The sequence below is a fragment of the Puma concolor genome, chromosome E4 (assembly GCF_028749965.1).
Source record: "Puma concolor isolate L17-30 chromosome E4, mPumCon1.1.hap2, whole genome shotgun sequence".
NCBI lineage: Eukaryota > Metazoa > Chordata > Mammalia > Carnivora > Felidae > Puma > Puma concolor.
The window spans coordinates 19,373,106-19,398,458 of NC_141683.1; the positions used below are offsets into that span (position 1 = coordinate 19,373,106).

General features: G+C 32.6%; 1 protein-coding gene across 3 annotated transcripts in view; it reads right to left on the reverse strand.

Moving 5' to 3' along the window:
* BRINP3 (BMP/retinoic acid inducible neural specific 3) overlaps positions 1–25,353 on the reverse strand; it is a 416,023-nt gene that overhangs the window by 374,463 nt on the left and 16,207 nt on the right. For all 3 annotated transcript variants that reach the window (XM_025927773.2, XM_086694879.1, XM_086694878.1), the window contains exon 2: positions 16,771–17,056. In XM_025927773.2, coding sequence (XP_025783558.1) covers positions 16,771–17,006 — 236 coding nt within the window. In that variant the 5' untranslated portion in view covers positions 17,007–17,056. The remainder of the gene's footprint in view (positions 1–16,770; positions 17,057–25,353) is intronic.

The window sequence follows — 25,353 nt, forward strand, 5'->3', positions numbered from 1 at the left end:
AAGAATCTTGCTAGACGACATTTATTCAGGCAGATATCAAACATCATATTTTTGAAAGCTACAAATTATATAAAATGCATTAGGTGAACTTAAAGTTTGAAAATAGGAAACAATTATTTGGAAATTTTACAGAGTAAAAAAAATCTATTCATATGACTTACTAAAATCAAATTATCATGGCTGGGTCAATAGTGGATTTTTTATTCACATATCTTACATTACTTAAGTTTCTTTCTTTCTTTCTTTCTTTCTTTCTTTCTTTCTTTCTTTCTTTCATTTTATTTTAGACAGAGAGGGAGAGTGGGGGAGAGGATCAAAGTGGGAGAGAGAAAGAGAGAAAGAGAGAGAGAGAGAGAGAGAGAGAGACTCGTAAGCAGGCTCCATGTTTGGAATAAAGCCCTACGTGGGGCTCCATCTCACGACCCTGGGATCATGACCTGAGCTGAAATCAAGAATCGGATGTTCAACTGACTAAGCCACCCAGATGCCCCCTCATTGTCTTTTAGAAGCAACTAAGATTGCTTATCTTGAAAAATTACACTTAAATTTTAGAAATTATTTTCTAGAAAAATCTGAGATCTTTATATTCAAACATGGTACTCACTAAGTAAAATTCTTTAAATCACAAATCTATATTCAAAACAAATTCAAACATTAATCCTAAAGAAAAAATATGCAACCAGTTCCATGGCATATCTGTACATTGACATTTAATTTCTATATGCAGTGATAATATCCTAAACAATTATTAGCATTATAAAATAGCTTCTGTCAGAAAAATGACAAGCAAGAGCTTTGCCTCAACTGAACCGCAAAGTGAGAAAGAAACTTATAGATTGTCTTGTGATTACCATTTGTTAAGTGAGGATTCAGAAGCACAGAGTGGTAATATATAATTTTACAGGTTTACACAAAAAGTAAATGATAGGTACGGGCCTGAAACTTTAGTTCTATAATGCCAATTCATTTTTTGTTTATCCTACCATGAGTTGCCTTTGCCTGGGTGGCTCAGTCGGTTAAGCGTCTAACTTCAGCTCAGGTCATGATCTCACAGTTTGTGAGTTCGAGCCCTGCATCAGGCTCCGTGCTGAAATCATGAAGGCTGATGAGCCTCATTTGATCATGAGCCTCATCTGGATTCTGTGTCTCCGTCTTTCTCTGCCCCTCTCCCACTTGTGCTGTCTCTCTCTCTCTCTCTCATAAATAAATCAACTTAAAAAATTTTGTAAATATGTGAAAAATAAGTAATTTAACTTCTTAAGTTAAAGATCAACTAAAAAATATTAAAATTAAAAACTTTTCAATAAAGCATAAGAATCACAAGGTCACAACCCCCTAAAAAAATTATGAATATAATTTCAACATTTAAAATGAAAAAGGAGGGACACCTGGTGGCTCAGTTGGTTGAGCCTCCAACTCTTGATTTTGGCTCAGGTCATGATCCCAGTGTTGTGGAATCGAGCCTCGTGTTCAGTTTCACACTGAGAATGGAACTTGCTTGAGATTCTCTCTCTCTCTATCTCTCTCACTGCTCCCCACCCTCTGCTCATGCTCTCTCTCTCTCTCTCTAAAATAAAAAGTTAGTTTATTAATTTAAATAATTTAAGTGTCCAAGATTGATTTTTTTATATGTTAAGGTAAGAATAGAAAAATGTATTGAAATCTCCTTAGATGGGATTGTTAACCTGATAGATCAAGAAATCAGTTGGTATTCTGGGCAATTTCTGAGGGTTACCAGGAAATGTGTTGAAGAGAATTGGGGTTTACTTGATAACTGGTGTGAGCCAGACTCCTTACAGATGAGCCTGGGACCAGGGGTCTCTGGCACCGGGGGAACACAAGTATTTCTAATCACAAAATGATGCTGCTGCTTCCATATAACTCCTAAGATCCCTGGAGACAGGTCTTTCTCTGGGAAGAGTGGTCTCAACAGCAAGTGTCTGCAGCCTGATTCCCCTGTTCTCTGAGCCACTCCTGACACTGAGCACGTCCCAGCCCATCCTCTCCTTGGCCCTCCATTTGGACCTGCACATATTCCCCATCACACACCTGGAGAACAAAACACACCTTGTGGGATCCAACTGTGCTGTTTGCATTTAACATGTTCAAAAATATTATCCAAATGCAAAAGCTAGAGAAAAGGTTAGAGATTAATACAGATCCACAATGCTCTATCTGAAGCATCTGAATTCAGAAATTCTCAGATTTTAGAGAAAAAATAAGGTAGACATTGTGCATGTTTTGTATATCTTCAGTGGATAAAGGCATCAACCCATATCCCTGCAATGCAACGTATGAATATTTGCATCAAGCACAAAAATAAAAACTGTAAGTAGTCTCACATTTGCCCAGGTCAGGGACGGTTTTCAAGTCATGTGTACTAAAAGAAAATGACTCATTTTCAGAGCTTTGAGGTTTTGAAGTTGTTGATAAAGGCCTTCGAACATTTACAAAGAGTTGAAATATATCTAGTTGTGTGAGGGTTTTTCATGATGTGACTGAGCGATCTATTTTTACTCTTACTCAGCTAAAATTATCAGCAATGCAAATGAATATATAGGATACATTCTTTTCAAATGTGCAGATTTGAAATAAAACAAGGTATCAGATTATAATGTTGAAAAACAGAAAATTTTTTACAGATATGTCAAATGGTTAAAAGTGCTTTTGTATTACATTATAGGAGATAGGAACACACATATCAAACAATGGCATATAAAAAGCATGCAATAGAACCAAAATATTTGAGTAGATGGATTTTAAGGGCATTTTTTTATCATTAGAATCTTTATTTGTACGTTAAAAAATATCACTTCTGAAAATGTAATTCAAAAAAATCTTTTTGTTTTTTATAACAAGGAAAATGTGTAACTGTGTGTAATTTTCATGTGTGATGAATTTAGTGATGACTGAAAAATCACACTTCATATAATGGTTAATCTTTTAAGGATACATTTTGTGAGGAAATACTTTATACAGTTCAATGAGGTATGTCTCTTTAAATATAATTTTCTATTATGTTTTGCACTTGATAGTAGTACATGCCTTTAAGATAAGATAGCACACCAGGCTGCGGCAAAACAGAGCCTTCGCTAATTTCAGGCTGACAGAAGAGATAGTTTAATTAGTTAGCTGCTAATATCTATTTAAGTGAGCAGCCTGGGAAATGTCTGCTAGAAAAAGGACATGTAAATGCATGGTAAGGCCATTCTCTTTGCTTCTCTTCACTTGTGTCAAAAAAGAAGAGAACAGGTAGCCTGCACATCCATGGAAAGAGGAGGAAATTACTTTAAAAAAGGGAAGGCTGACACAAAAATAATTCTATGTCTGCAGTGTGTGTGTGTGTGTGTGTGTGTGTGTGTGTGTAATGTATATACAGTTGACCCTTGAACAATGGGGGAGGGTTAGGGGCACTGATTCCCTGCAGAGTTGAAAATCTGTGTGTAACTTTTGACTTCTCTGAAACTTAACTACTAATAAATAGCCTACTCTTGGCTGGAAGCCTTACTGATAACATAAACAGGTGATTAACAAAGCATTTTGTATGTTATATGTATTATATACTGTATTCTTAAATAAGGTAAGATAAAGAAAGGAAAGTGTTATTAAGAAACTCATAAGAGAAATTACATTTATAGTACTTTACTGTATTTATTGGAAAAATTCTTCACATAAGGGGACCTGCACATTTCAAATCCATGTTATTCAAAGTTCAACTGTACTTTCAAATATTGTGGAATCTTCTGTTTCTACCAAGAAAACATTCAGATAATTTTTAACAATTCTTTAATAGTAACTGAAGAGCATAAAAATTTCTTTTTCAACTCAAGGCTATTAGCTTTTATACTTAAATATACTTAATAAATAGTATGCTTTTTATATTGCCTTTGTTTATTGGAATATGTAGAGAAATAGATGAAAGGGAGATTAAGAATATATGGGTAGGGAACCTGAACAGGCAGTTTTCCAAAGACATACAGATGGCCAAGAGATACATGAAAAATTGTTCAGCATCACTAATCATTGCAGAAATACAGATCAAAACCACAATGAGCTACCATCACCTCATACCAATCAGAATGGCTAGTATCAACAAGAAAACAAACGTAAGTGTTGGTGAGGATACGGAAAAAGGAAACCCGCATGCACTGTTGGTAGGAATGTAAATTGATGCAATCACTGTGGAAAACAGTATGGAAGTTCCTCAAAAACTTAAAAATAGAACCACCATATGACCCAGTAATTCCACTTCTGGGTATTTATACCCAGAACACAAATTCAAAAAGATATGTACACCCCTATGTTTATTGCAGATTATTTACAATAGCCAAGATATGGAGCAACCTAAGTGTCTATCAAAAGATGAACGGATACAGATGTATACATATACAATGGAATATTAGCCATAAAAATGAAATCTTGCCATTTGTGACAACTTGGATGGACCTAGAGGGCATTATTCTAAGTAAAATAAGTCCAACAGAAAAAAGCAAATACCACATGATTTCATTTATATGTGGAGTCTAAAAAACGAAACCAGAAATAGACTCATAAATACAGAGAACAAACTGGCGGTTTGTTTTCCAGAGGGAAAGGGGGATGGGGAGATGGGTGTAATAGGTGAAGGGGATTAAGAGGTACAAACTTCCAGTTATAATACAAATACATCATGGGGATAAAAAGTACAACATAGAAAATATAGTTAATAATATTGTAATAACTCTGTATGGTGACAGTTGGTAACTACATTTATTGTGGTATTTCATAAAATATAGACTTGTAGACTATTTTGCATACATGAAACGAATACAATATTGTATGTCAACTATACTCCAATAAAAAGTATAAATGTGAATATTCTTTGTGTAATTTTTTCTACCAAATTTGTCGAATATCTACATATTATCATATGCCACTTGAGTCTGAGAGGCAAATTTCATGGTTAAATACTACTAATTAATTGATGGTAAGCCTCTTCTCTAAGCTGAATGAATTTTATTGGATAATTCTTACATTCTAAAACAAATTATGGAATTATGAGCCTAATTGAAAATAATGGGAAAATAAGGAATTTATAGGAAAGTAATCTCAAAAAATTTAAAATGTGCTACTTCTATAAAAGAATGGTTTAATTATATATATTAATTACATAAAACCTATTACAAACTATAAGTACTCAGGACAAATTTCGGCTTTTTAGAAAGTACAATTTGAAGGTACAGGTCTAATCTTTTACCATGATTCACATTACATGTTTATTAAAGTAAAAGAGATGATATCCTAATCTTAATCATTTGACTTATATTTCAAAAGTTGGCTTTTTTTTTAAATATTTCAATTAAATGGCAATTACGGTAATTATTTTGTGTTAAGACAAGAAAAGGCATAATAAATGTTATTTAGGACCTTTTCTTACAATAAAAAATGCAATGCAAATGACTTTTTAAAATAAGAGTCCATTTAAATAGGTGCAATACAAACACAGTCAAGAAAAAAGACAAGGAAATCCTTGTAAAAGTATTATTACTCATTTTTTCCCCTCAATTTTTAAACAGTGCATTTTTTGAATAGCGCTTGGTAAAAAAAAAAAAATACATATTAACAATTCAAAAGTCCCAGAATAGCGACACCAAAAGAAAACAACACTGACAATTTTGGCAATTTTGTTTGGAAGAAGATCACAGAGATGATGACGGTAAAGAATTAGAGTGTTTGGTAAGGTGGAACTGGAGAGGGCAAAATAATCAAATAAATTATTTGTTTGAATGACGAAAAAATCATAAGTGTTATTTCCTCTTCTGTAAATAATAGTGTAAACTGGCAGTCCTGTTCATTTTCTTGTTTTAATAGTTACAAACATGAATGCACTATTAGACTAAAATTTTTACTTACAAATTACAGAAATTATGATGAAGCATGTCTTTTACTTATAATCATGAGATTGTATACAATCTCCATTGAAAACGGGCTTTTCTGAAAATCCATTATAATTCCTAAACCCTTGAATTAATATTTCTATTTTATTCCTTACTAAAAGTTTCCTGATGTCAGCTGAAGTACACAAAGTATGAATTCATATGTGTATTCAATTGTGAATTAGACTTTACTAATAAAATTGTTAATTTATTATATGGTTTACTCCTAAAATTAGAGATATAACTAAATAGAGTTGTTGAATAAATATCAATTATCAAATAATTTATGGCATTCATGTACAAAATCACTATCTAGAATACTCTCCCTAATTTATCACTGCACTGTAAAGTGTACCAGACAAATGGAATGATTTGTAGAAAGTCAACCAATTGGGAAAAATAGCTTCCTTCCACTATAGCCTCTTCAAAAGAACATAAAGAAATAGAAAATAATCGGAGTGGTGGGTAGAGGGGAAATTATTACAAAACTGATGTTTAAGTTTGCATAAACACAGAATTATATGAAATATTTTTAGATATTATGTTTCTAGAAGTGTTTATAAGTGACTTTTGCAAAATACAGAATAATACAGATAGAATAATTAACCACAGTTGATTTTTTATTTAATGCTTATCTATTTGTTCTGATATTTTTCTGCTCACTTTTGGGATTACAGGCACTGAATTTTATAATTCAAAGAATCTTTAGAGGTCTAGTGCACTCTTAATTTTACAAAAATGCTACTGAGATGTGAGAAATTAATTTATAAATTTGTGGTAGCACAGTTGGTTAGTGGCAAAGACAGAAAACAATTCATGTCTCCTTACTCACAGTCAAGAGGGGATCTTTTCAATGGCATGAGCATTGGCTTTGAAATCAGGCAGCCCCAAATGTAAAGCTGATGCCTTTAATGGGAGAGCAGCTGGCTTGCTCAAGGAATATAAAGATGGATAGAAATATAGAAAGAGAATAATATACAGAATATAATAAGAGGTGCCTGGGTGGCTCAGTTAAGCATCTGACTCCTGATTTCAGCTCAGGTCATGATCTCACCGTTCATGAGTTCCAGCCCCATGTTGGGCTCTGTGCTGACGGTGCGGAGACTGTTTGGGTCTCTCTCTCTCTCGCCTTCTCTCTCTCTGTCCCTCCCTACTTGCTCTCTCACTCTTTCAAAATAAATAAATAGATATAACAATAATAATGTAGAAATAAAGTAGCAAGATGGAGAATTCCTACCTTCAAGGCATTCATAGTTCAGGGAGTCAACATGTGATTTTAGTGCAATGGCATAAGTGCAATGAAAGAGATTTGGGAATACTAGGAGTCAACAAAAGGACAATAGCTTTATGTTCTTGTTTGTTAATCTGTAGAATAGGAATTCTTATATTAGGGTTGTTTGGGGATTAAATAAATTCACATGTGAAACTACAATCACATAATGAAAATAAAATATTTAGTTCCATCTCTTTCTTTTTCCTTGTCTACACTTTATGTTCCATAAACCAGTGTTGACCCATTTTATAGTTCTTTGTGACATAAAGTTGTTTTATCATAATTATTTTGAAAATAGGTGTGAAGACTCAGAGAGTACACTCTTTTTTAAAACTTTTTTAAACTTTTATTTAAATAATCCTAATTAATACTAATAATTTCACTGTTAATTATTTGGAAGTTGTTTTTCAAGTATGTCTCATCTTAATATTTTAAATGATATTAAGTATCTTGCTGATCACAGATTTACACATACTTATTATAGAAAATATAAGAAAAATGTACAAAACTTTCCAAGGAGAGATAAAGCAAACATTGAGATACATTTACTTGTAGTCTTTATGCTCTGCATGTTTGTATTTTTAAAAAGTAAAATCATAAAGAAGTCATTTGAGCTCCATTTTCTGTTTTTGAGTTTTTTAGTTTGTTTGTTTTAATGCTTCCAGTTTTATTTAAATTCTAGTTTACATATAGTGTAATACTAGTTTCAAACATAGAATTAGTGATTCATTACTTACATCGATTCCCAGTGCTCATTACAAATGGCCTCCTTAATACCCAACACCCATTTTTAGCCCATCTCCCTGCCCGCCTCCCCTCCAGCAATCCTCTTGTTTGTTTTATTTAACTTGGCATTTTTAAAAGTATGAAATAATTTCTCATAGTATTAAATATATTTTAAAATAAAATCATATTTAACACCATTAAATCTCAATTTTCAATTTGATGAGCAAATAGTTGAATTAAGATCTTAAATTAATATAGAAAGTAACTAGTTTTAAGGCTATATGGTAAGATTTCAAAAGCTCTAAAATGTAGGGATACATTGTGCTGAAAACTTTTGTGTGGACTAAAATAAATATATACACACATATACATAAACTTATAAATTAAATATTATAAATTCCCCGTGTATATGTTTAAGAAGTATATTACATGTTTAGCATATACAATTTTATTGTGATACAATTATGCTAAATTCAATACTCAAGTTACCTGCTTTTTCCTACTCCTACACTGCTTTTTTTGGTGTGATCCATTTCATCCATCAATAAGAACGGTAGATTAAAATTTCATGACAGCTGTTTTTTTTAACTCCCTTTAGAAGATCTAGTATAATATACCTTTCATTAGATAGTATTATATGAATAATAAGATAATTAATTGATCATCTTTTTACCTTTTGTGACCTTTTATGTTAGGTATAATTTTGTTTTGGGTAACTTTGCTATGAGTCCCATATTCAAATAAATGTTTTAATCAAAATACAATAATTATGCTTAGACCTTGAAATATATACATTCATTACATTAACCTTCTGTTTGGTGTTTCTGCAGTCACCTTGTCTTAAGTTACTTTACTATCTTCTTTTTTGACATTTTGTATGTTTGTTTTTGTATGTAGCAATAGATTTTAATATAAATATACTTTTTGTATTCACTAGTTGTTACCCTTAAGGTTTGCAATAACACTTAAACTTATTCTTTCAAGTTTCTACTTTCAGAATTTAAATAAATATAAATTTTTATTCTTAAAATAGTTTTTAAGATTTCACTCAGTCTATAACAAGACGTTTCTTCTAGGTATTTATTTCTATCAAATGAACTTATCAACACAGGTATTTAATCACTGCTTGTCATGTTAAATATTATATCCTCCAAGAATTATACTTTAACACTTCCATACAATTTCATAAGCATGCTTGCAATTTTTACACTTACTGTGTGTAATGGTTTTTAATGTAGATTTTATTCTTATTGCTGCATTTATTTGCATTATTACCCAGTTATTATACATTATTATACCCAATTCTCTTTTCTTTTCAGATCATATTTTCCTTACCGTCTCTTCTGTTTGGTAGACTTCACAGTTTCTTACAACCTATTGAGAAGACAAGGTGTACATGTTTGTAATGCCTGTATATGTGTGTATTGAGGAGGATCACAGAGGCCATCTCTTCTACTGAGTTTTTTTCTTTTAAGTTTATTTATTTGAGCTGGAGAGAGAATGCAAGCAAGAGAGGGGCACAGAGAGAAAGAGAGAGAGAGAGAGAGAGAGAGAGAGAATCCCAAACAGGCTCCACGCTGTCAGCACAGAGCCTGACTTGGAGCTTGATCTCATGAAACATGAGATCAAGACCTGAGCCGAAATCAAGAGATGGACCCTTAACTGACTGAGCCACCCAGGCACCCTGACACAACATTTTTTTTAATTCCACTATTATATAATTAATTCATGTTTAGCTAGAGCATTTTAGATTTCAAGTAACAGAATTGTGAAATCATGACCTGAGCCAAAAATCAAGAGTCAGAGCTTAGCCAACTGAGACACTCAGGTGCCCCTCTCCCACTGAGTTTTTATGGTAATTTTTTCATCTTTTTTTTTTATTTGTTCCTTGCCTCCTTCTGTAAGCATGCTTTACATGGTCTGTGAGCACTACAATGTGATAGGCACTCTGTTGTATACTGCAAACCCAAAGGTGCTATTACTGTCTTATTTTATTTACATGATGTGGAATGGAGAGCTCTATCAATACAAAGATTTTGCTAAGAGACAGTGTTTGAGTCACTTTTTTTCCCCACATGCTCTTTGGTTTGCTGAAGATGTGTAGAGGTTTGGGCTTAACTGTCAGTGTGTGGCTATCTTCATCGAATGCAGTAGTTACCCTGACATTAATTTCTCTGACAGGGTGAACAAAAAAACGTCCATGAGAAACTCTATTGATTATATTCTTTTCTTATTCCTAATTTACTTCTGAGAGTCCTTGTCATTGATACAACATCATCAAAGTCAGTAATCACTTCCCCTCATAGAGTTACCAGATAGAACAGATAAAATACATGACAAGCAATCAAATTATAGTTTAAATAAACAATTATTTTTTTTTTAGTGTACGTATGCCCCACATATTGTATGGGTCCTACTCAACTGGCAACTCTCTACCTATAGTATTATTCTTAGGAACTACCATCTCCAAGCATGGTAAGAAAGAGAGAAATCATGTAAGGGTTGAATCACTAAATTCTACACCTAAAACTAATACTACATTGTATGTTAACTAACTGGAATTTAAATAAAAACTTGAAAAAAAATAGAGAAATTAATTATGTGTACTTGGTTATATCACAAAACAGAGTCTTGCAGTTGAGAGAGGGCTGCATAGTTTTACCTAGGTGCCAAATCCAGGCTTCTGAGTAGGTAGTGATAATGATGTAGTTCCCAACTGTATTTAAGGTATCACCTGTGTCAAGACTATTTGGCTTAATCTGTCTTAAGCATTTAAGTATGTTTGCTAATCACTTATTCTTATGACTATTGAAATGCCTTTCATAGTCCGATACAATGTGTATCAATCTCAAATCCTGTGTTCTTATGAGTTTTCATTCTCCTCCAAAATCCACTCCCTTTCATAGATTCATAGTATTTTAGTAGGAAATTTAAAGTGATTGTGTAGGAATTGCTGTTTGGATAGGAGAGATTTTAAGCCCAAACCCCCTTAGTTTCTATTTAAAAAATGTATGCATCCTTAAATAAAAAAGCTCTTTATGATAAATGTTATCTTTACCATTTCATATTACTTATGACACCATTAATAAATACCTGTCCAATCTGTATTCCTGATGAAGAATACTTTTATCAGTTACATATAATACGTGGAAACCTTCTGTAAACTTAGAGGCCTAAAACAAGACTTTGCTGTTGCTGTTAATTATTCTGTGAATGAATAAACAATATTGGCTGAGCCCAGCTAGAAGGTTCTCCTGGTATGCCTAGGGTCACTCATATGATGGCTATCAGGTCCAGAGAGCAGCAACAGCTGCTCCATGTGTCCTCAGCTCTTCTACTGGTCTAGACTGAACGTCTTCACAGAGTAGTTGCAGGTAAGATTCAGGGCAAGCCCAGTGCACCAGCACTTCATAAGATACTGCCTGCATCATATTTGCTGATGTCCCATTCACTGAGGCAATGTGGCTGCCCAAGCCCAAGTCAGGGATGGAGGTAATACATAAGGTTGTTGAGATGGGGAGGCCTGATATATTGGGAACCTTAAATGCAACAGTCTAACACAATTTTGTTAGGCCTCTGGCAACAGAGAATGTATATTAGATAGAAGGATATATTTACTGAGCAAAACTAATACGCATGAACACAAAGACAAGAGTGGTGCAATGGAGTTGGGTTTTGAACAGCAGAAAGATTTAGTCATCTATGGGGGCTTTTGTTTTTTTTTAATTGTGGTAAAATAGTCATTAATTTGAATTAGAAATATAAGTTCTTTTAATGTTTGTTGTTTATAGACATATTATTTAAAATATCTATATGTTGGCTTTTTGAAATTTATGTAATAATCCCATCAATGAAAGGCTATAGTAAAACTCACATATAAAAATTATGGAAGGTTTTTGTAAACAAAAATCAACAAGAAAAATTTTATTTTTGCATATTAATGCATGTATAGATACTAAACTATAATGGAGCATATATTGCTCATATCATTAAACGTTTCTATAGAATTTATAAGAGCTTAATAAGCTTTAATAGTAAATATTGAACTTGGGGGTGATTCAAAAGGAAGAATTAATCTACTTAATTTGAAGACTTCAATCTTTCAATTCAAAGCTGACACAATACTACTATTAAAATTTTTTATATTGTGAAATATAAAATGCTATATTAAAAGTCTAAAATCTTTCTTTCTTTCTTTCTTTCTTTCTTTCTTTCTTTCTTTCTTTCTTTCCATTTTTATTATTTATTTATTTTTGAGAGAGACAGGGTGCAAGCAGGAGAGGGGCAGAGAAAGGGAGACAAAGAATCTGAAACTGGCTCCAGGCTCTGAGCTGTCAGCACAGAGCCTGATGTGGGGCTTGAACTCACAAACCATGAGATCATGACCTGAGCCAAAGTCAGACACTTAACTGACTCAGTCACCCAGGCACCCCTAAAACAAATATTTAGAATCTAAAGAACACCAGTGCAACAACCATCCACTTTATGGAATTGAGTGTTGTCATTACCTTAAAAATCCTTCATATTCTGCCCTAAAAATTCCATCCTTCTTACATCCTCATAGAAATAACTGTTATATTGATTTTTGTTTTAGTAATTTCCTTGCTTTTCTTTAAGTTTGCCCACTATCTTCAGGTGTGCATCTCCAAACAGTACAATTTAGTTTTGTGAATTTCATATAACAGAATCATACTGTGTGCAAATTTTCCTGTGTTAGTTTCTTTCACTTAATATTCTGTTTTGGAGATTCATCCATGCTGCTACCAGTGGCCAGATTCCTGTTAGTGTGTGTGTGTGTGTGTGTGTGTGTGTGTGTGTGTGTACTTATGTATATATATATATATATATATATATACACACATATATATATATGTCAATATACCTGAATTGATCAATATTTGTTGATGTGCAATGTTTAATGCCTGATGAAGAAACCCTTACAAACCCCAACATCATGAAAGTATTTTCCTCTGTTTTCTTCTAAAAAGTTAACATTTTTGCCTTTCCTATTTAGATCTTTATTCCATTTAAAGTGGATTTGTATATATCAGAAGAGGAAGGAATGTGATTTCTGCTTACCTCATATGGATACTCAAATTGCACACCATTTACTCATAAGCTCACCCTTTCCCATATACAATTTCATATACCCCTATCATATATAAAATGTCCATACATTTGTTTATTTTCTAGACTATCTTCTCCTTTGCACACCATTTTTTAAGTACATTTTTTTCAGAGAATATGACCACCAAGACCAATAAGGCACAACATTTAACATTTATTTCAATTGTTTCCTATTCTCATTCAAATTTTGTTTTGAAAGACTGCTTTGAGGAAGTAAACTAAGTTGTGGTAATATGTCATATCTTTATATTATCTTGGAAGATTTTAAGAAAAGCAACATTATTTTCCTTAATGTTACCTGCACATATGCTTAAACAAAGAATGGTAGAAGCTTGGTAAAGCAAAGAAAGGATTTTATAGGTTTTTGTTTTGTATCACCATATCTGAAGATCTACATATGCGAAATGTCTCTTTTATGGAAATAAAATTCACCTTCCTATGACCATAGAACTTATAGCTGTGATTCAAGATAATTCTAAGTTTGAGTTGCTAAAAGTGAGTCCCTTGTCTGGAACTCTTATAATTTATTAAAAGAATAAAAGGGGCACCTGGGTGGCTCAGTCGATTAAGCGTTGCACTCTTGATTTCAGCCCAGGTCATGATCTGGTGGGGAGATTGAGCCCTGTGTAGGGCTCCGTACTGGGTGTGGAGCCTGCTTAAGATCCTCTCTCTCCCTTTCTTTCTCTGCCCTTCCCCCACTCATGTTTGCACTTTCGCAAAATAAATAAACATTAAAAAAAATTATCTCTCTTCTTCCTCTTCCCCATCCCACTTGCACTTTCACTCTCTTAAGAAAAAAAGAAACAAAGGAAGGAAGGAAGGAAGGAAGGAAGGAAGGAAGGAAGGAAGGAAGGAAGGAAGGAAGGAAGGAAGGATGGATCTGCAGGACTGAAAGAAATTATGCATTTGCTGGTGGCTTACTGCTTATGGGCGGTTCTAGAGCATAGTAACCAATCACAAGCTTCCAACTGATTAAGGCATCAAGTGTGCTCCTATTCTATGCCTTGTAGCACACAAAATTTCTCCAAGCATAATCCTTTTTCTAAAACTGAGGACACTTAAAATGCCTATGCTTAGGTTCTATTATCAATCTTCAACTAAGAGGGAAAGATGGCTAAACACCCAACTATTAATGTTAACCAGGTAAGTTAAGTGTTAGCAAGTTAATTCTATATCCTCCAATTCAACGATCTACTGATAAAATAACCATTTTTAATTGATTGTGTTATTCCAGAGCAAAAATCTAAAATTTCTTTATAATACACTTTAATTTAAAAATACAAATATGGGCCTCATTAGTTGACAAAAATGTATTTTGTCAAAAAAATCATGGCACTTTTTTCTTCTTTAAGCCTTGACTGTGATCTTAGTAATGTTTAATGGTTATGATCTTGCTGTTTTATTTTTGAGGTGAAAAGAAAAGTATGCTGCTGGAGAAGGATATAAAATGAAGATAACTGAAAAAGATCTGACCTAATTCTTTTAATAGGTTAATATGTTTTACATTTAGAACTAATACCTTGCAGAAACTATATCAGTGCAGTACCCTGCATGAAGGAGCTTATGACAGTAATAATAAACATAGTAAAATTTGGCTGATCATTCTTTGAAATTGGTCTTTTTAGAATGATTAATCTAGTGCTTAATATAAGAAATGTTAATTTTCCACGTATGTGCCTTAAATTCTGTATTTCAAGACAAATATTTATAAAAGACAAAGTCTCTAATAATTAGCTTTTAAGACAAATACTTTTTAAAGTAAAAACAACAATAACAAAAAGTCATTCTAATCCTTCTATTTGAGATTCTCTAATATCTCAAAAACAAGCTTAACTTCACAAGGAACAGTGCAGATCCATTACATTAGATGCACAGTTGGATAGAATTATCTGAAATTTAGATAAATACTAATTGGATAAATGAAATATCTCACTGTTCCAAAACAAAAGTAATCCTTATAAATATATTACACTGTTCATTACATATCAACCATCAACGAATATCATTAGGCAAGGTTTCAAAGGTAACATAAGAAGTTATAGCCTTGTCTGGGCTGGGGGAAAGGGACACTGTATTACACTGTTTATAAATAAACAATTCCCATACATGTTTATTCAAGCCACACAGATAAAGACATAGGAAGGATGAGGAGCATAGGGCTAAAGGAGGTCTTTAAGAATACAGTTCCATGAAGATAAAAGGGTATATATGAGCCTTGCAAACACATCCCAAGGCACTGTTTTTCATTACCTTTCACTGTGGTGATCCAAATAGTGTCTCTTTCATTGAACTTAGAACCTCTAAAGACATGTCAGGCCATGTTTCCAACTCACAGCTGATCGACCAATAAGCTGAGCCAAACAATCACACACTAGTCAACACCTCAGACCTCCCAATACAGATGCCAATAAATCATGAAGACATGCTCTGGGTTAGTTGGTTTGACAGACTGTTAAAAATCCTCGTGCAGAATGCTGAAATATTAGACATTCTTACAATCTTAAGTTCAAGTAGCTTCACACAATTTGTAAAGGAAATCTGGCTAAACCAACAAACACATGTAAAAAGAATAAAGCTGGAATTTTATTATATTGACTGTTTCCTGCTGCATTTCAGAAAGAAAATCTTTAATACTTATCATGTCATTTTTTTAAAATAGAATAAGTCTTTTTGCAGACTTGTGAATGCGCCCTGGCTGCCTGGACTAAGCGATTTCTTATTAAACAAAAGCATGTGCACGCACGTGCATCCAAACACAGGGAACAGTGTGATTTCATGAAACTTGTTCAGTACCTTCAGTCTGTTCTGTAAATATGCATTACTGATAGGATTTATAAATTTCTCGCAATGATGTATAATAGACTACATACAGACCAGAAGCACAGTGCCCTCTGGTGCACATACAACATAAAATAAAATATTTATATAATAGTATCTACATAGAATCAGACACAAAAATACAATATTAAATTTTGCTTCTGCATAAATGCTAAACCAGCTGCTGGGAATTGTAAATTTCAATCATGAAGAAACAAACCAAACTGATAACCTTACATAAAACATTCTTTATGGCAAAGATCAATACAATCTAATCCATTCAGGCAATCATTTGTACACTCCTCTACTTAATGGATTCACTGGTTTTGGGGGAAGCAGGCAGTGTGTTGGATTTAATATATGACTCCTTTTGTGTAACTTATTTATATTCAAATATATAACAAGGGTAAAAGAAAAGGCCATATATCTCCATCCCTTCCTTTTTCTTGGCCTTTGCTATCATGTCACATTTATCTGCTACTTCTTTTTAGCCCATTGCCATTTTCTCCAGCTTCTGAATGCACAATTACCTTTAAGGGAAAAAAGGATCAGGAGACTCAACTTCTCAGCAACTAGAAGACACCATTTCTACTTAAGCTAAAAAAGGTAACATAGCATGGTATGAGGTAGAAAGGAATCTCAAGAAAATTCACTTAAAATTTTGGCTATTTAAAATGATAAACTCAGCTTCAAAGTTAATTGAAATTTATATATATTGGAATATACAATATATATGTATTGCATGTACAAGAAATACTTTTAAATAACCAGAAAACAGTACTATTGTGAATAGTAAATAATAACCCTTCTGAGAATTACCCTTTCCCATCTGAAACTTTCCCTTAGAGAAACTTAGTCATACACAACCTTCAAGGAAGATATCTCTATAATTGCTTTCCCTTTGCTTCATACCTGTATATCTTGTATCTTGTGCTAAATCCCTGCCGGCTTCTGTCCACAAAATCTGTGTATTCCTGTGAGCGATGGAAGGGTCCCTTATCAGAGAGGAGCCAGTCGAAGGGGCTTGTGGCATGCTGATCCGAAACAGCAGCAACCGCTAAAACCCAGCAATGAAGACTCAAGGCTATCCACTCCCATAGAGCCATCAGAGAGAACAATTCAGCACCAGCTCTGCTCCGCCATATCATGCTTCCACTGGGGATTTAGAGCCTTCATTCTCTTAGCTTTCCCTCAACACCTAGACAAAATACACAGGCAATTAGTTAGCCCCTAGAAGATTCTGTTCTAGCAGTTAAGGTGCTGAGGTGGCAAATTCTTTTGTTTTTTTTAATCTAATATCATTGTTTGAAATAGATGATAGCAGAAGTAAATAATAAGTAAAACAAAATGATTTCTTTTTTCTTTTCCAAAGCTGTGTGGCCTGCAGACTTTGTGTCCTTTTGCATTTACTGGAAAATCAGTCACTGAGTCATAACAAACTTGGTCATGACAGTGTCATACAGCCACGATCAGAAGTTTTGACGAATACTTCTTTTCTGCTTAAGTGTTTATAACAATGGTCACTTTCAAGGGAAATGTTGATATGTTTAATTATTCCATACGTTATGTTATAAATTTTAATGTTAGGTGTATTTTATTGTTTATTTTAGTTGTTTTAGAATAATCTTTAAGAAATGGATCAAAGATATTCAGGTAGTTATTTTCATAATATAGAGACTAAATGGAATAAAATCGTGCACTTAAGAATACATAAATAAATTACTGTGTTTATATATATATGTCTATCATCTATCTATTTCTATATATAGATGGATGGATGGATGGATGGATGGATGGATGGATGGATGTACAGGGGTGATGGATGGAAGGGGAGGTGTGTGTGTTTTCTCAGACTTTTTTTCCCATTATTCTATTATGGACAAACTTCTCTCATTATTTAAGCAGAATTATAATGAAACTAGTTCTAGGACCTTAAAAACATGTAAATGTGCATCTGTGTCTTATTCTTCAGATAAACAGGCATATCTGCAAAATTCATATACACACAGAAAGAGACAAATGCAGATTATACGTAAACTATGAAATCACATACATTAATATTAGAAGCATTCAAAAATAAAGTACCCAGAGGTGCAATCCTGGTATGGGAGAGTATAGAGGACTTCACACAGAGCAGTGAATGCAATGTCTATATGTTACACAAAATATTCTACAAATATTTGAATTCAATTGTACTTTCCAACCTTCACCAATCTTTTCCAATATCATTATTTATGCCACCTAGAACTATGCAATATATAAATCTGACTAATGAAAACATTTTGATTGCGAGAGTTTTTAGTCAGGAAAATCTCTTTAGAAAGTGATCAAAATGCACAGTATTAAATAAAATATTTTAATTATAATAGTTACCATATTTCTCTGGTGTTTGGATAGGGTGATTGATATTTTTAATTTGCTTTCTAGTTATGACTCTATAATTCACAATTTAATCATACACTATTTATACGTGAAAGGTATAGAACAATAATTTTACAACTATAAAGTATCTCAAACAGTGATGCAATATGACTGACCTAGGTCATCAGATTCTCAGTCATACACACTATACAATTAGAAAGACAATGCCCACATACTATACGAGTTGCCCCAATGATGTGAGTTCTCCGCTGTCATTATTAAACAATGCCCTCTTTTGTAAACAACATAGGAAATCTGATAAGTAAAGACATTTAAAAAAGTATTTTTCACAATGAAGAATAATATCATATAATAGACAGATTTTGGAATATAAGTTGAGAGTTTCTAGATCGCCATCAATTACTTGTATAAATGTAACACTGTCAAATGATTCAATACATAACTTTTAATTATATTGTTTCTTCTGTAAGAACTATACCACTTTTCTTAAAATTAATACATTTCATTTATATTCATAAACTGAGGATTCTTACTATGTGTAATGGTATAGTATAATCCTATTATTACTAATAAATATTTATCTTTGTTAATACATATTTTTTTAAATTTTATTTATTTTAAGAAATTTCTACACCCAACATAGGGCTCGAACTCACGACCCCAGAATCAAAAGTCACACGTTCTTTCTATTGAACCAGCCAGGCGCCCCAGTTAAACACGTATTTTCGGGGCGCCTGGGTGGCGCAGTCGGTTAAGCGTCCGACTTCAGCCAGGTCACGATCTCGCAGTCCGTGAGTTCGAGCCCCGCGTCAGGCTCTGGGCTGATGGCTCAGAGCCTGGAGCCTGTTTCCGATTCTGTGTCTCCCTCTCTCTCTGCCCCTCCCCCGTTCATGCTCTGTCTCTCTCTGTCCCAAAAAAAATAAATAAACGTTGAAAAAAAAAATTAAAAAAAAAAACACGTATTTTCATTCTGTTGATCTAATACATTTAAATAAGAAACATTTAATCATCACTACACTACAAAAAAGTCATATTTTCTTACATAAAGACCTAGAATAGTGCCTAGGAAGTTGGGAGGAGCTTAGGAGTGCTTCAAGGTACATTTAATACTAATATGAAACTGTGTAATTATATACCATAAAATTAAGCCAACTCTTTATGTTCCAGCACATGAGTTTGTAAGAAAGTAGTATAGGAGAGCACCCGGGTGGCTCAGTTAAGCAGTCGACTCTTGATTTTGGCTCAGGTCATGATCTCATGGTTTGTGGAACTGAGCCCCATGTCAGGCTTTGCACTGACAGCGTGGAGCCTGCTTAGGATTCTCTCTCTCCCCTTCTATCTCTGCCCCTCCCCTGTGCAGAAATATGTGCTCTCTAAACAAACAAGCAAACAAACAAACAAACTTACAAAAGAAAGTAGCATATAATTGACCTGGCATTTAAGGTCTCTAAAATTCTATAGTTCTCCAATATTTAATTAGCCAGAACCACTGTTTTTATTCTTTTCTTTACCAAGTGTGTTGAAGATGTTTCATGGTTGTGATATTTCATAATCTTAACACAGAGAAAAATGGAAAGATTCTCTTAAATTGTGTGTAGGAGAACTACCTAAAAATGTTAGTATTATGTTTTAATTATTTCTGTTTCTTCTACTTCTCTAATTTGGGTACATGCTCCCACTTCTGTTTGAAAGTGAGTTTTTCTGAAAGAAAGTTCATTAGCGCTGGGATAATGAGAGAATCAATCCCGTCCAAATTTATATTAATTTGGGGAATCTCTTGAAATCATAATTATAAGGTCTTTTTAAAGAGATGAACAATAACCAAACTATGATATCCAACATTTCCACTGAAGTCACCTTTGAGAAATCACCTTTAAGAGTTAAAAAGCAGAGAGAAAAGTAGTGTCAGAATACATTAAGGCAAGGTGTATGCTTCCAAAGATTCTTAGGACAAGTGGCCATTAGACTCAATGTTCACTTAAAAAAAAATACTTCGTTCACCTAGTTTGTCATAAAAGCAGGTAAATGCACATTTGTAAATTTTAAATTATTACCAAATGGCCTGCATTTGTTCCTTTATTTGATTCGGATTAATAACCATATTTGTCCTTGTGTGAGAGATGCCTTTATGATATAGAGTGCCAATTTCAAAAGTATTGGGTAGGGTTCTCTTGAAGTTACTTGGAAGTTACTACTGAAGTAAACAGCTGTATTTATAGGTGTTACTAAGGAAGGGAAATCATGAGGTCCAATGAAAGAAAGAATTATTAAACTGAGAAGGGAATTTGCCAATGTCACCCTCTGGATTGTGAGGAAATGACAAAATTATCTTGAATTTACTATTTCTAACTAAGTATCTAAGAGGCCAACTAAGGAAATGACAATGTCAATGCACAGCATGTTCTGAAACATGTGAGGGTGTATTTTATGAAGAACAAAAAACAACAAAACATTAAAAACAAGGCAAAAAAAACATGAGTTCATATTTAAAAAGTGATATTCAAATAAAAATCGCACTGATCAAGTTTTTTATTTTCAAAAATTAAGAGGAAGCAGTAAATATTGAAGTATCATATTGTTTAAAAAATAGATATTTAGTACATGGCCTTCTGTCATAATCAATTCTCACAAAATAAAATTCAGTGGGAGCATTACCAAATGACACAAGTTTATTACTTGCAAATACCCAAAAAGTCTATGCAGAAGAAGCACACCAAAGGATGTTACATATATAGTAATAAACACTAAAGCATGTAATAAATACATAAATGATAACAGAATATGTAACATAATATATATAGTATGTATTCTAGTATATAATAAGTATTCCCCATCATTAGCTCTTCTTAATCCTATTGCAGGATGGCAATGCATTATTTTTATCCAAAATAATGACATATCATATTATTTGAAATTCATAAAATATTGGAATGTATGAAATATTTCCTATAATATTAAAAATGAATTTCCAGTATAGCTGAAATTACAGAGATAGAAAGTAGATTATGAATTACTGACTTAGACTTAATATCCTTTAGACTGAAGGGTCGTGTCATAGAGGTTCATCTTTTAGAGCACATTATCTCATTATTTAATGTCTAGTTGAATGCTGAATATTAACTATTACTATTTGTTAAACTATTAATATTGGATACTATATAATTGCTTCTTTTAGGTTTGCATTTGAACTGATTTTTCGCTAACATGTTCAAAATAGTTTCTCAGGGAATAAAACCCATTTACAATTTTGCATATGCAAAGAAGCTTCAGAAAATAATTGTGTCAAAGAGATTCCTTTTTTTTTTTTATTTTGAAAATTGAAAACACACAGAAAGTTGAGAGGCTAGTAAAATAAACACATATATCATTCAGTCACATCTACCAATTGTTTACATTTTACCACATATTCTACACACTCTCTCTCTCTTTCTTAATCCCTTATACATGTTTTTTTGTATGAAACAAGGATCCAAGGAAAACTGATTTGCTCCAGGTCATGCACCCATTTTCCAAATTCCTCATCTTCAGCAACTGCTACATTGCTCTATAAAATAGCTCCTTAACAGTCATAATCACTACTATTGGAATTTTTAAATATAAAAAGTTAAGTCTTCAAAATAAAGTCTCTAATTCCCAAATGATTATATTTATTAAAAAACCACATTCTTCCTTAATAATTTAATGGAATACATTCTACAAAAGCATAAATATTAGAATCATTTTATTATTATAAAATAAATATATTTGTATATAATACTCCTAGAATCTATAAAAATATATAGCATATTATCATATTACCATAGATCATATAATATATGGTGTTTTATTATATATTGAACAAACATTAGCTCTGAAGTAAATATATACTAAACACTGTATAAGTAAATAAATAATGGAAGAGTTAACATATTTTTAACTGTAAATTTTCAATAGTCTTTCTAAATAGCAATTATTTATATTCCTTTTTGGTAGAATTACTAACAAAGAAATCACACAATAAAAAAAGTAAATATTACTTATCATCTACAATGTGCAAAATACCCTCATATATTTTGGTATGAAGCTGGATCACAGGTATCACTAAAAATGCTGCTTTGGTCTTCAGAAACTTACAATCAAATGAAGAAAGCTTTATGTAAGGAAGGACACATGGCCTGTAGGGTAGTCTCTGTTAGAAACCAATACCTCTGTCAACTAAAAATCAACATTTTCCATTTTTTTCTCCTTCTGGTTTCTTTATCTCATAAACGATACTTCCATATCCTCAAATCTTTAACCCCAAATCTTACTTTCCTCTACCTTCTCACTCATTGCACGTATCCAATCAATTCCCAAGTTCTTCCCAAGAATCAAATCTATCACTTTCATTCACATGCACTTGACTTGAGTGGGTCATTCTGTACCCCCAATGCTACCACCATAGCTTCTATTCTGGGTCGCTCCAATAGCTTCATAACTGGTCTTCCTAATGCCCATGTGGCTCTCTCCAATTTGCTCTTTATACTACAGAGTTATCTTGATATAAAGTTAAGTTTGAACCTACAACTCTTTTACCCCCACTTATGATTTTGTGTCATTTACCCTCTGGATAACATCCAAACTTTTCAAGATAATTTTTAAAATGATCTTTCCTTACTTAACTCTTCCTCTGCATATTTTCTCCCTATATATAACACTACAGTTATCAATCAAACATCAACCATGCTGCAAGCATAATTTTATTCCTCAAATTCATCTCCCTTTCTCCCTTTCTTCAGCATCTTTGCATATGCAGTTTATTCTACCTGACCTATTATTTCTACTTGAATCCCTTCACCTGCCCAATCCTTACCTATATTTGAATTTCAGACTATACTGTCATTTCTCCATGAAGCTATCTGTGATCCTTTGAGATTGTTTGGTCTTCATGATCCCATCACTTCATCTATATAGCACATTTATATTGTATATTTATACATATATTTTGTCTGTTTGGCTACATATCTCCCCTGACTTCAATCAGACTTAGTTTTAGGGGACAATAATTGTTCTTATTTTAATGACAACTAGGTACAGTTAACAAAGTACCTGAAATAAAGTTTCTTAATAAGAATTGGTTAAGTGAATGAATAAATAGTGAGTAAGTAAGTAGTAAAATGAGGTGTAATTAAGGTGATATGGATGACAAGATTAAAAAAACTCATTCTATATGGAAAGAAGAAAGCTTTACAAAGGAGTTTGCATTTGAGCTACACAGGATGACAATAGTTTTATACTTGAGAAAGGAGGGAAAAGGAGTCCTGACATAATGGTTTAGATGTCCAAATCACAAACGTAAATGACACATTCAAGTAGTATCAAAGCAAAGCATTCTTAATATTCAAAAATTGTTAAGAGCAAGGATGTAAAACTATCATTAATTATTAGCTTTAAGTATAATTATAAGGGAATATAATGATCATGCATATAATTGTGGAAAACTTAGGATCCTGTCATTTATATTTTGTTATTCATAGTTTCTAAAGATAGGTCAAATGAACACAAGGTCAAATGTAAAGTCAAACATAGATCTCTTTTCATTATTAAGCATAATGTATGTTATACTGTGTTGTCACTCTGGAATTTAATAACAGAAACAACAGTTGAATAGCTTGCTCCTCCCCATTTGAAAGGTCATATACTGGGGATAACTTTAACTCAAATCCTTCCAAAGTTCATTGGGGGGAAAATAGACAGTGATGATGAAAATGACATTATTTTCTTCCCAATAAATTACCTTTATCAAGCTCTTTTGATATGCCAACAATTTGCCAATTTTTCTGTATTTCACCTCATAGCAACACAATGCAGTATATATTAATATCACCATTAGCTTGTTTAGATGACTGAGGTTCAAGGTGAATAAACATGCAACAGAGCAAGGACTGAATGGCATTAGTCTTGAACCCATATTGAAAACCATGCTCTCCCTATGATACCACACTACAACCTAATCGGAACTGATTGCAGATTGAAATTTATTTATTAGGAATTTTGTTACCACTTAATAAAATGCTTTTGAACAAAATACAAATTTTAAATGGAAAATATAAATAATGGAAATAGAAAATGAAATAAAAGTTAAATGTGATTCAGTTTAATATCTTTAAAAACAGGTACCATAAAATAAAAAATTACAAAACTACTTTTTTTCAGATTATGTGTGCTATTTATTGGGTTAAAAAGTATAATCATGGTCAGAGTGATTTAATTTACCTATTTGCTCTTCATAGAAATTGCAAGATTAATCCAGTAGGTTTAATGACTCCATATTATTATAAATTGCTTTATAATAAAATGAAAAAAAAAAGAGTTGGTGTCTCAAAATGGAGACATAATAAAATTATGAGATGATTTTAATATTTTCTGAAATGCAATAATGGATTTTTAACCAAGGTAAGTTTTCTTATGTTGTCAAAAATGCCAGATAATTACATGAATACTAGGATCATCTTTCACAAGTATTATTTTAAGGAATAATAGTGTGAAAAGTCAAGACTACAACTAAAAATATATATTTTAAAGTATTATTTGGCAGGGTAGATTATGAGTTATGAGGAAAATCATTTCAAAGGCATTGCTTTTCTAAAATGGCAAACTCAAGCATTACATTTGGTGAACGTATTCAAAGATATGGATAATACAACACATCATCTTCCTATTTGCATATACATATACACTTTTCACCTTTGAATATTCATGACCTATATATGGTATATGGTCAAATAAATAAAAGAATAAGAGTTCCATTATTCAATGATTTACATCATTACTTTAGTAACGATGTATTAATTTACGGCTTTAGTTAAATGCCAGTTATGTTCTATAATTTTTTACCTCAAATGACCTTAAATTCTTCTTCCTTATCTACACATTGTTTATATAAAGGTAATGAATTTTTAAATAGCCTAATGGAGTAGAATTTGGCATTTTATTCTATAAAGATGTCAAGAAATTCATCAAGATATAAAATCTTGCATACATTACATAATGCGTGCCTTTTTCCACACAAGTAGGCAAAATTTTGCCACTCTCTCTCTTTCCTGCACTCCACCAGGAGTATAGAGAAATAGTTGCTCTGCCTTTGTGCACCTG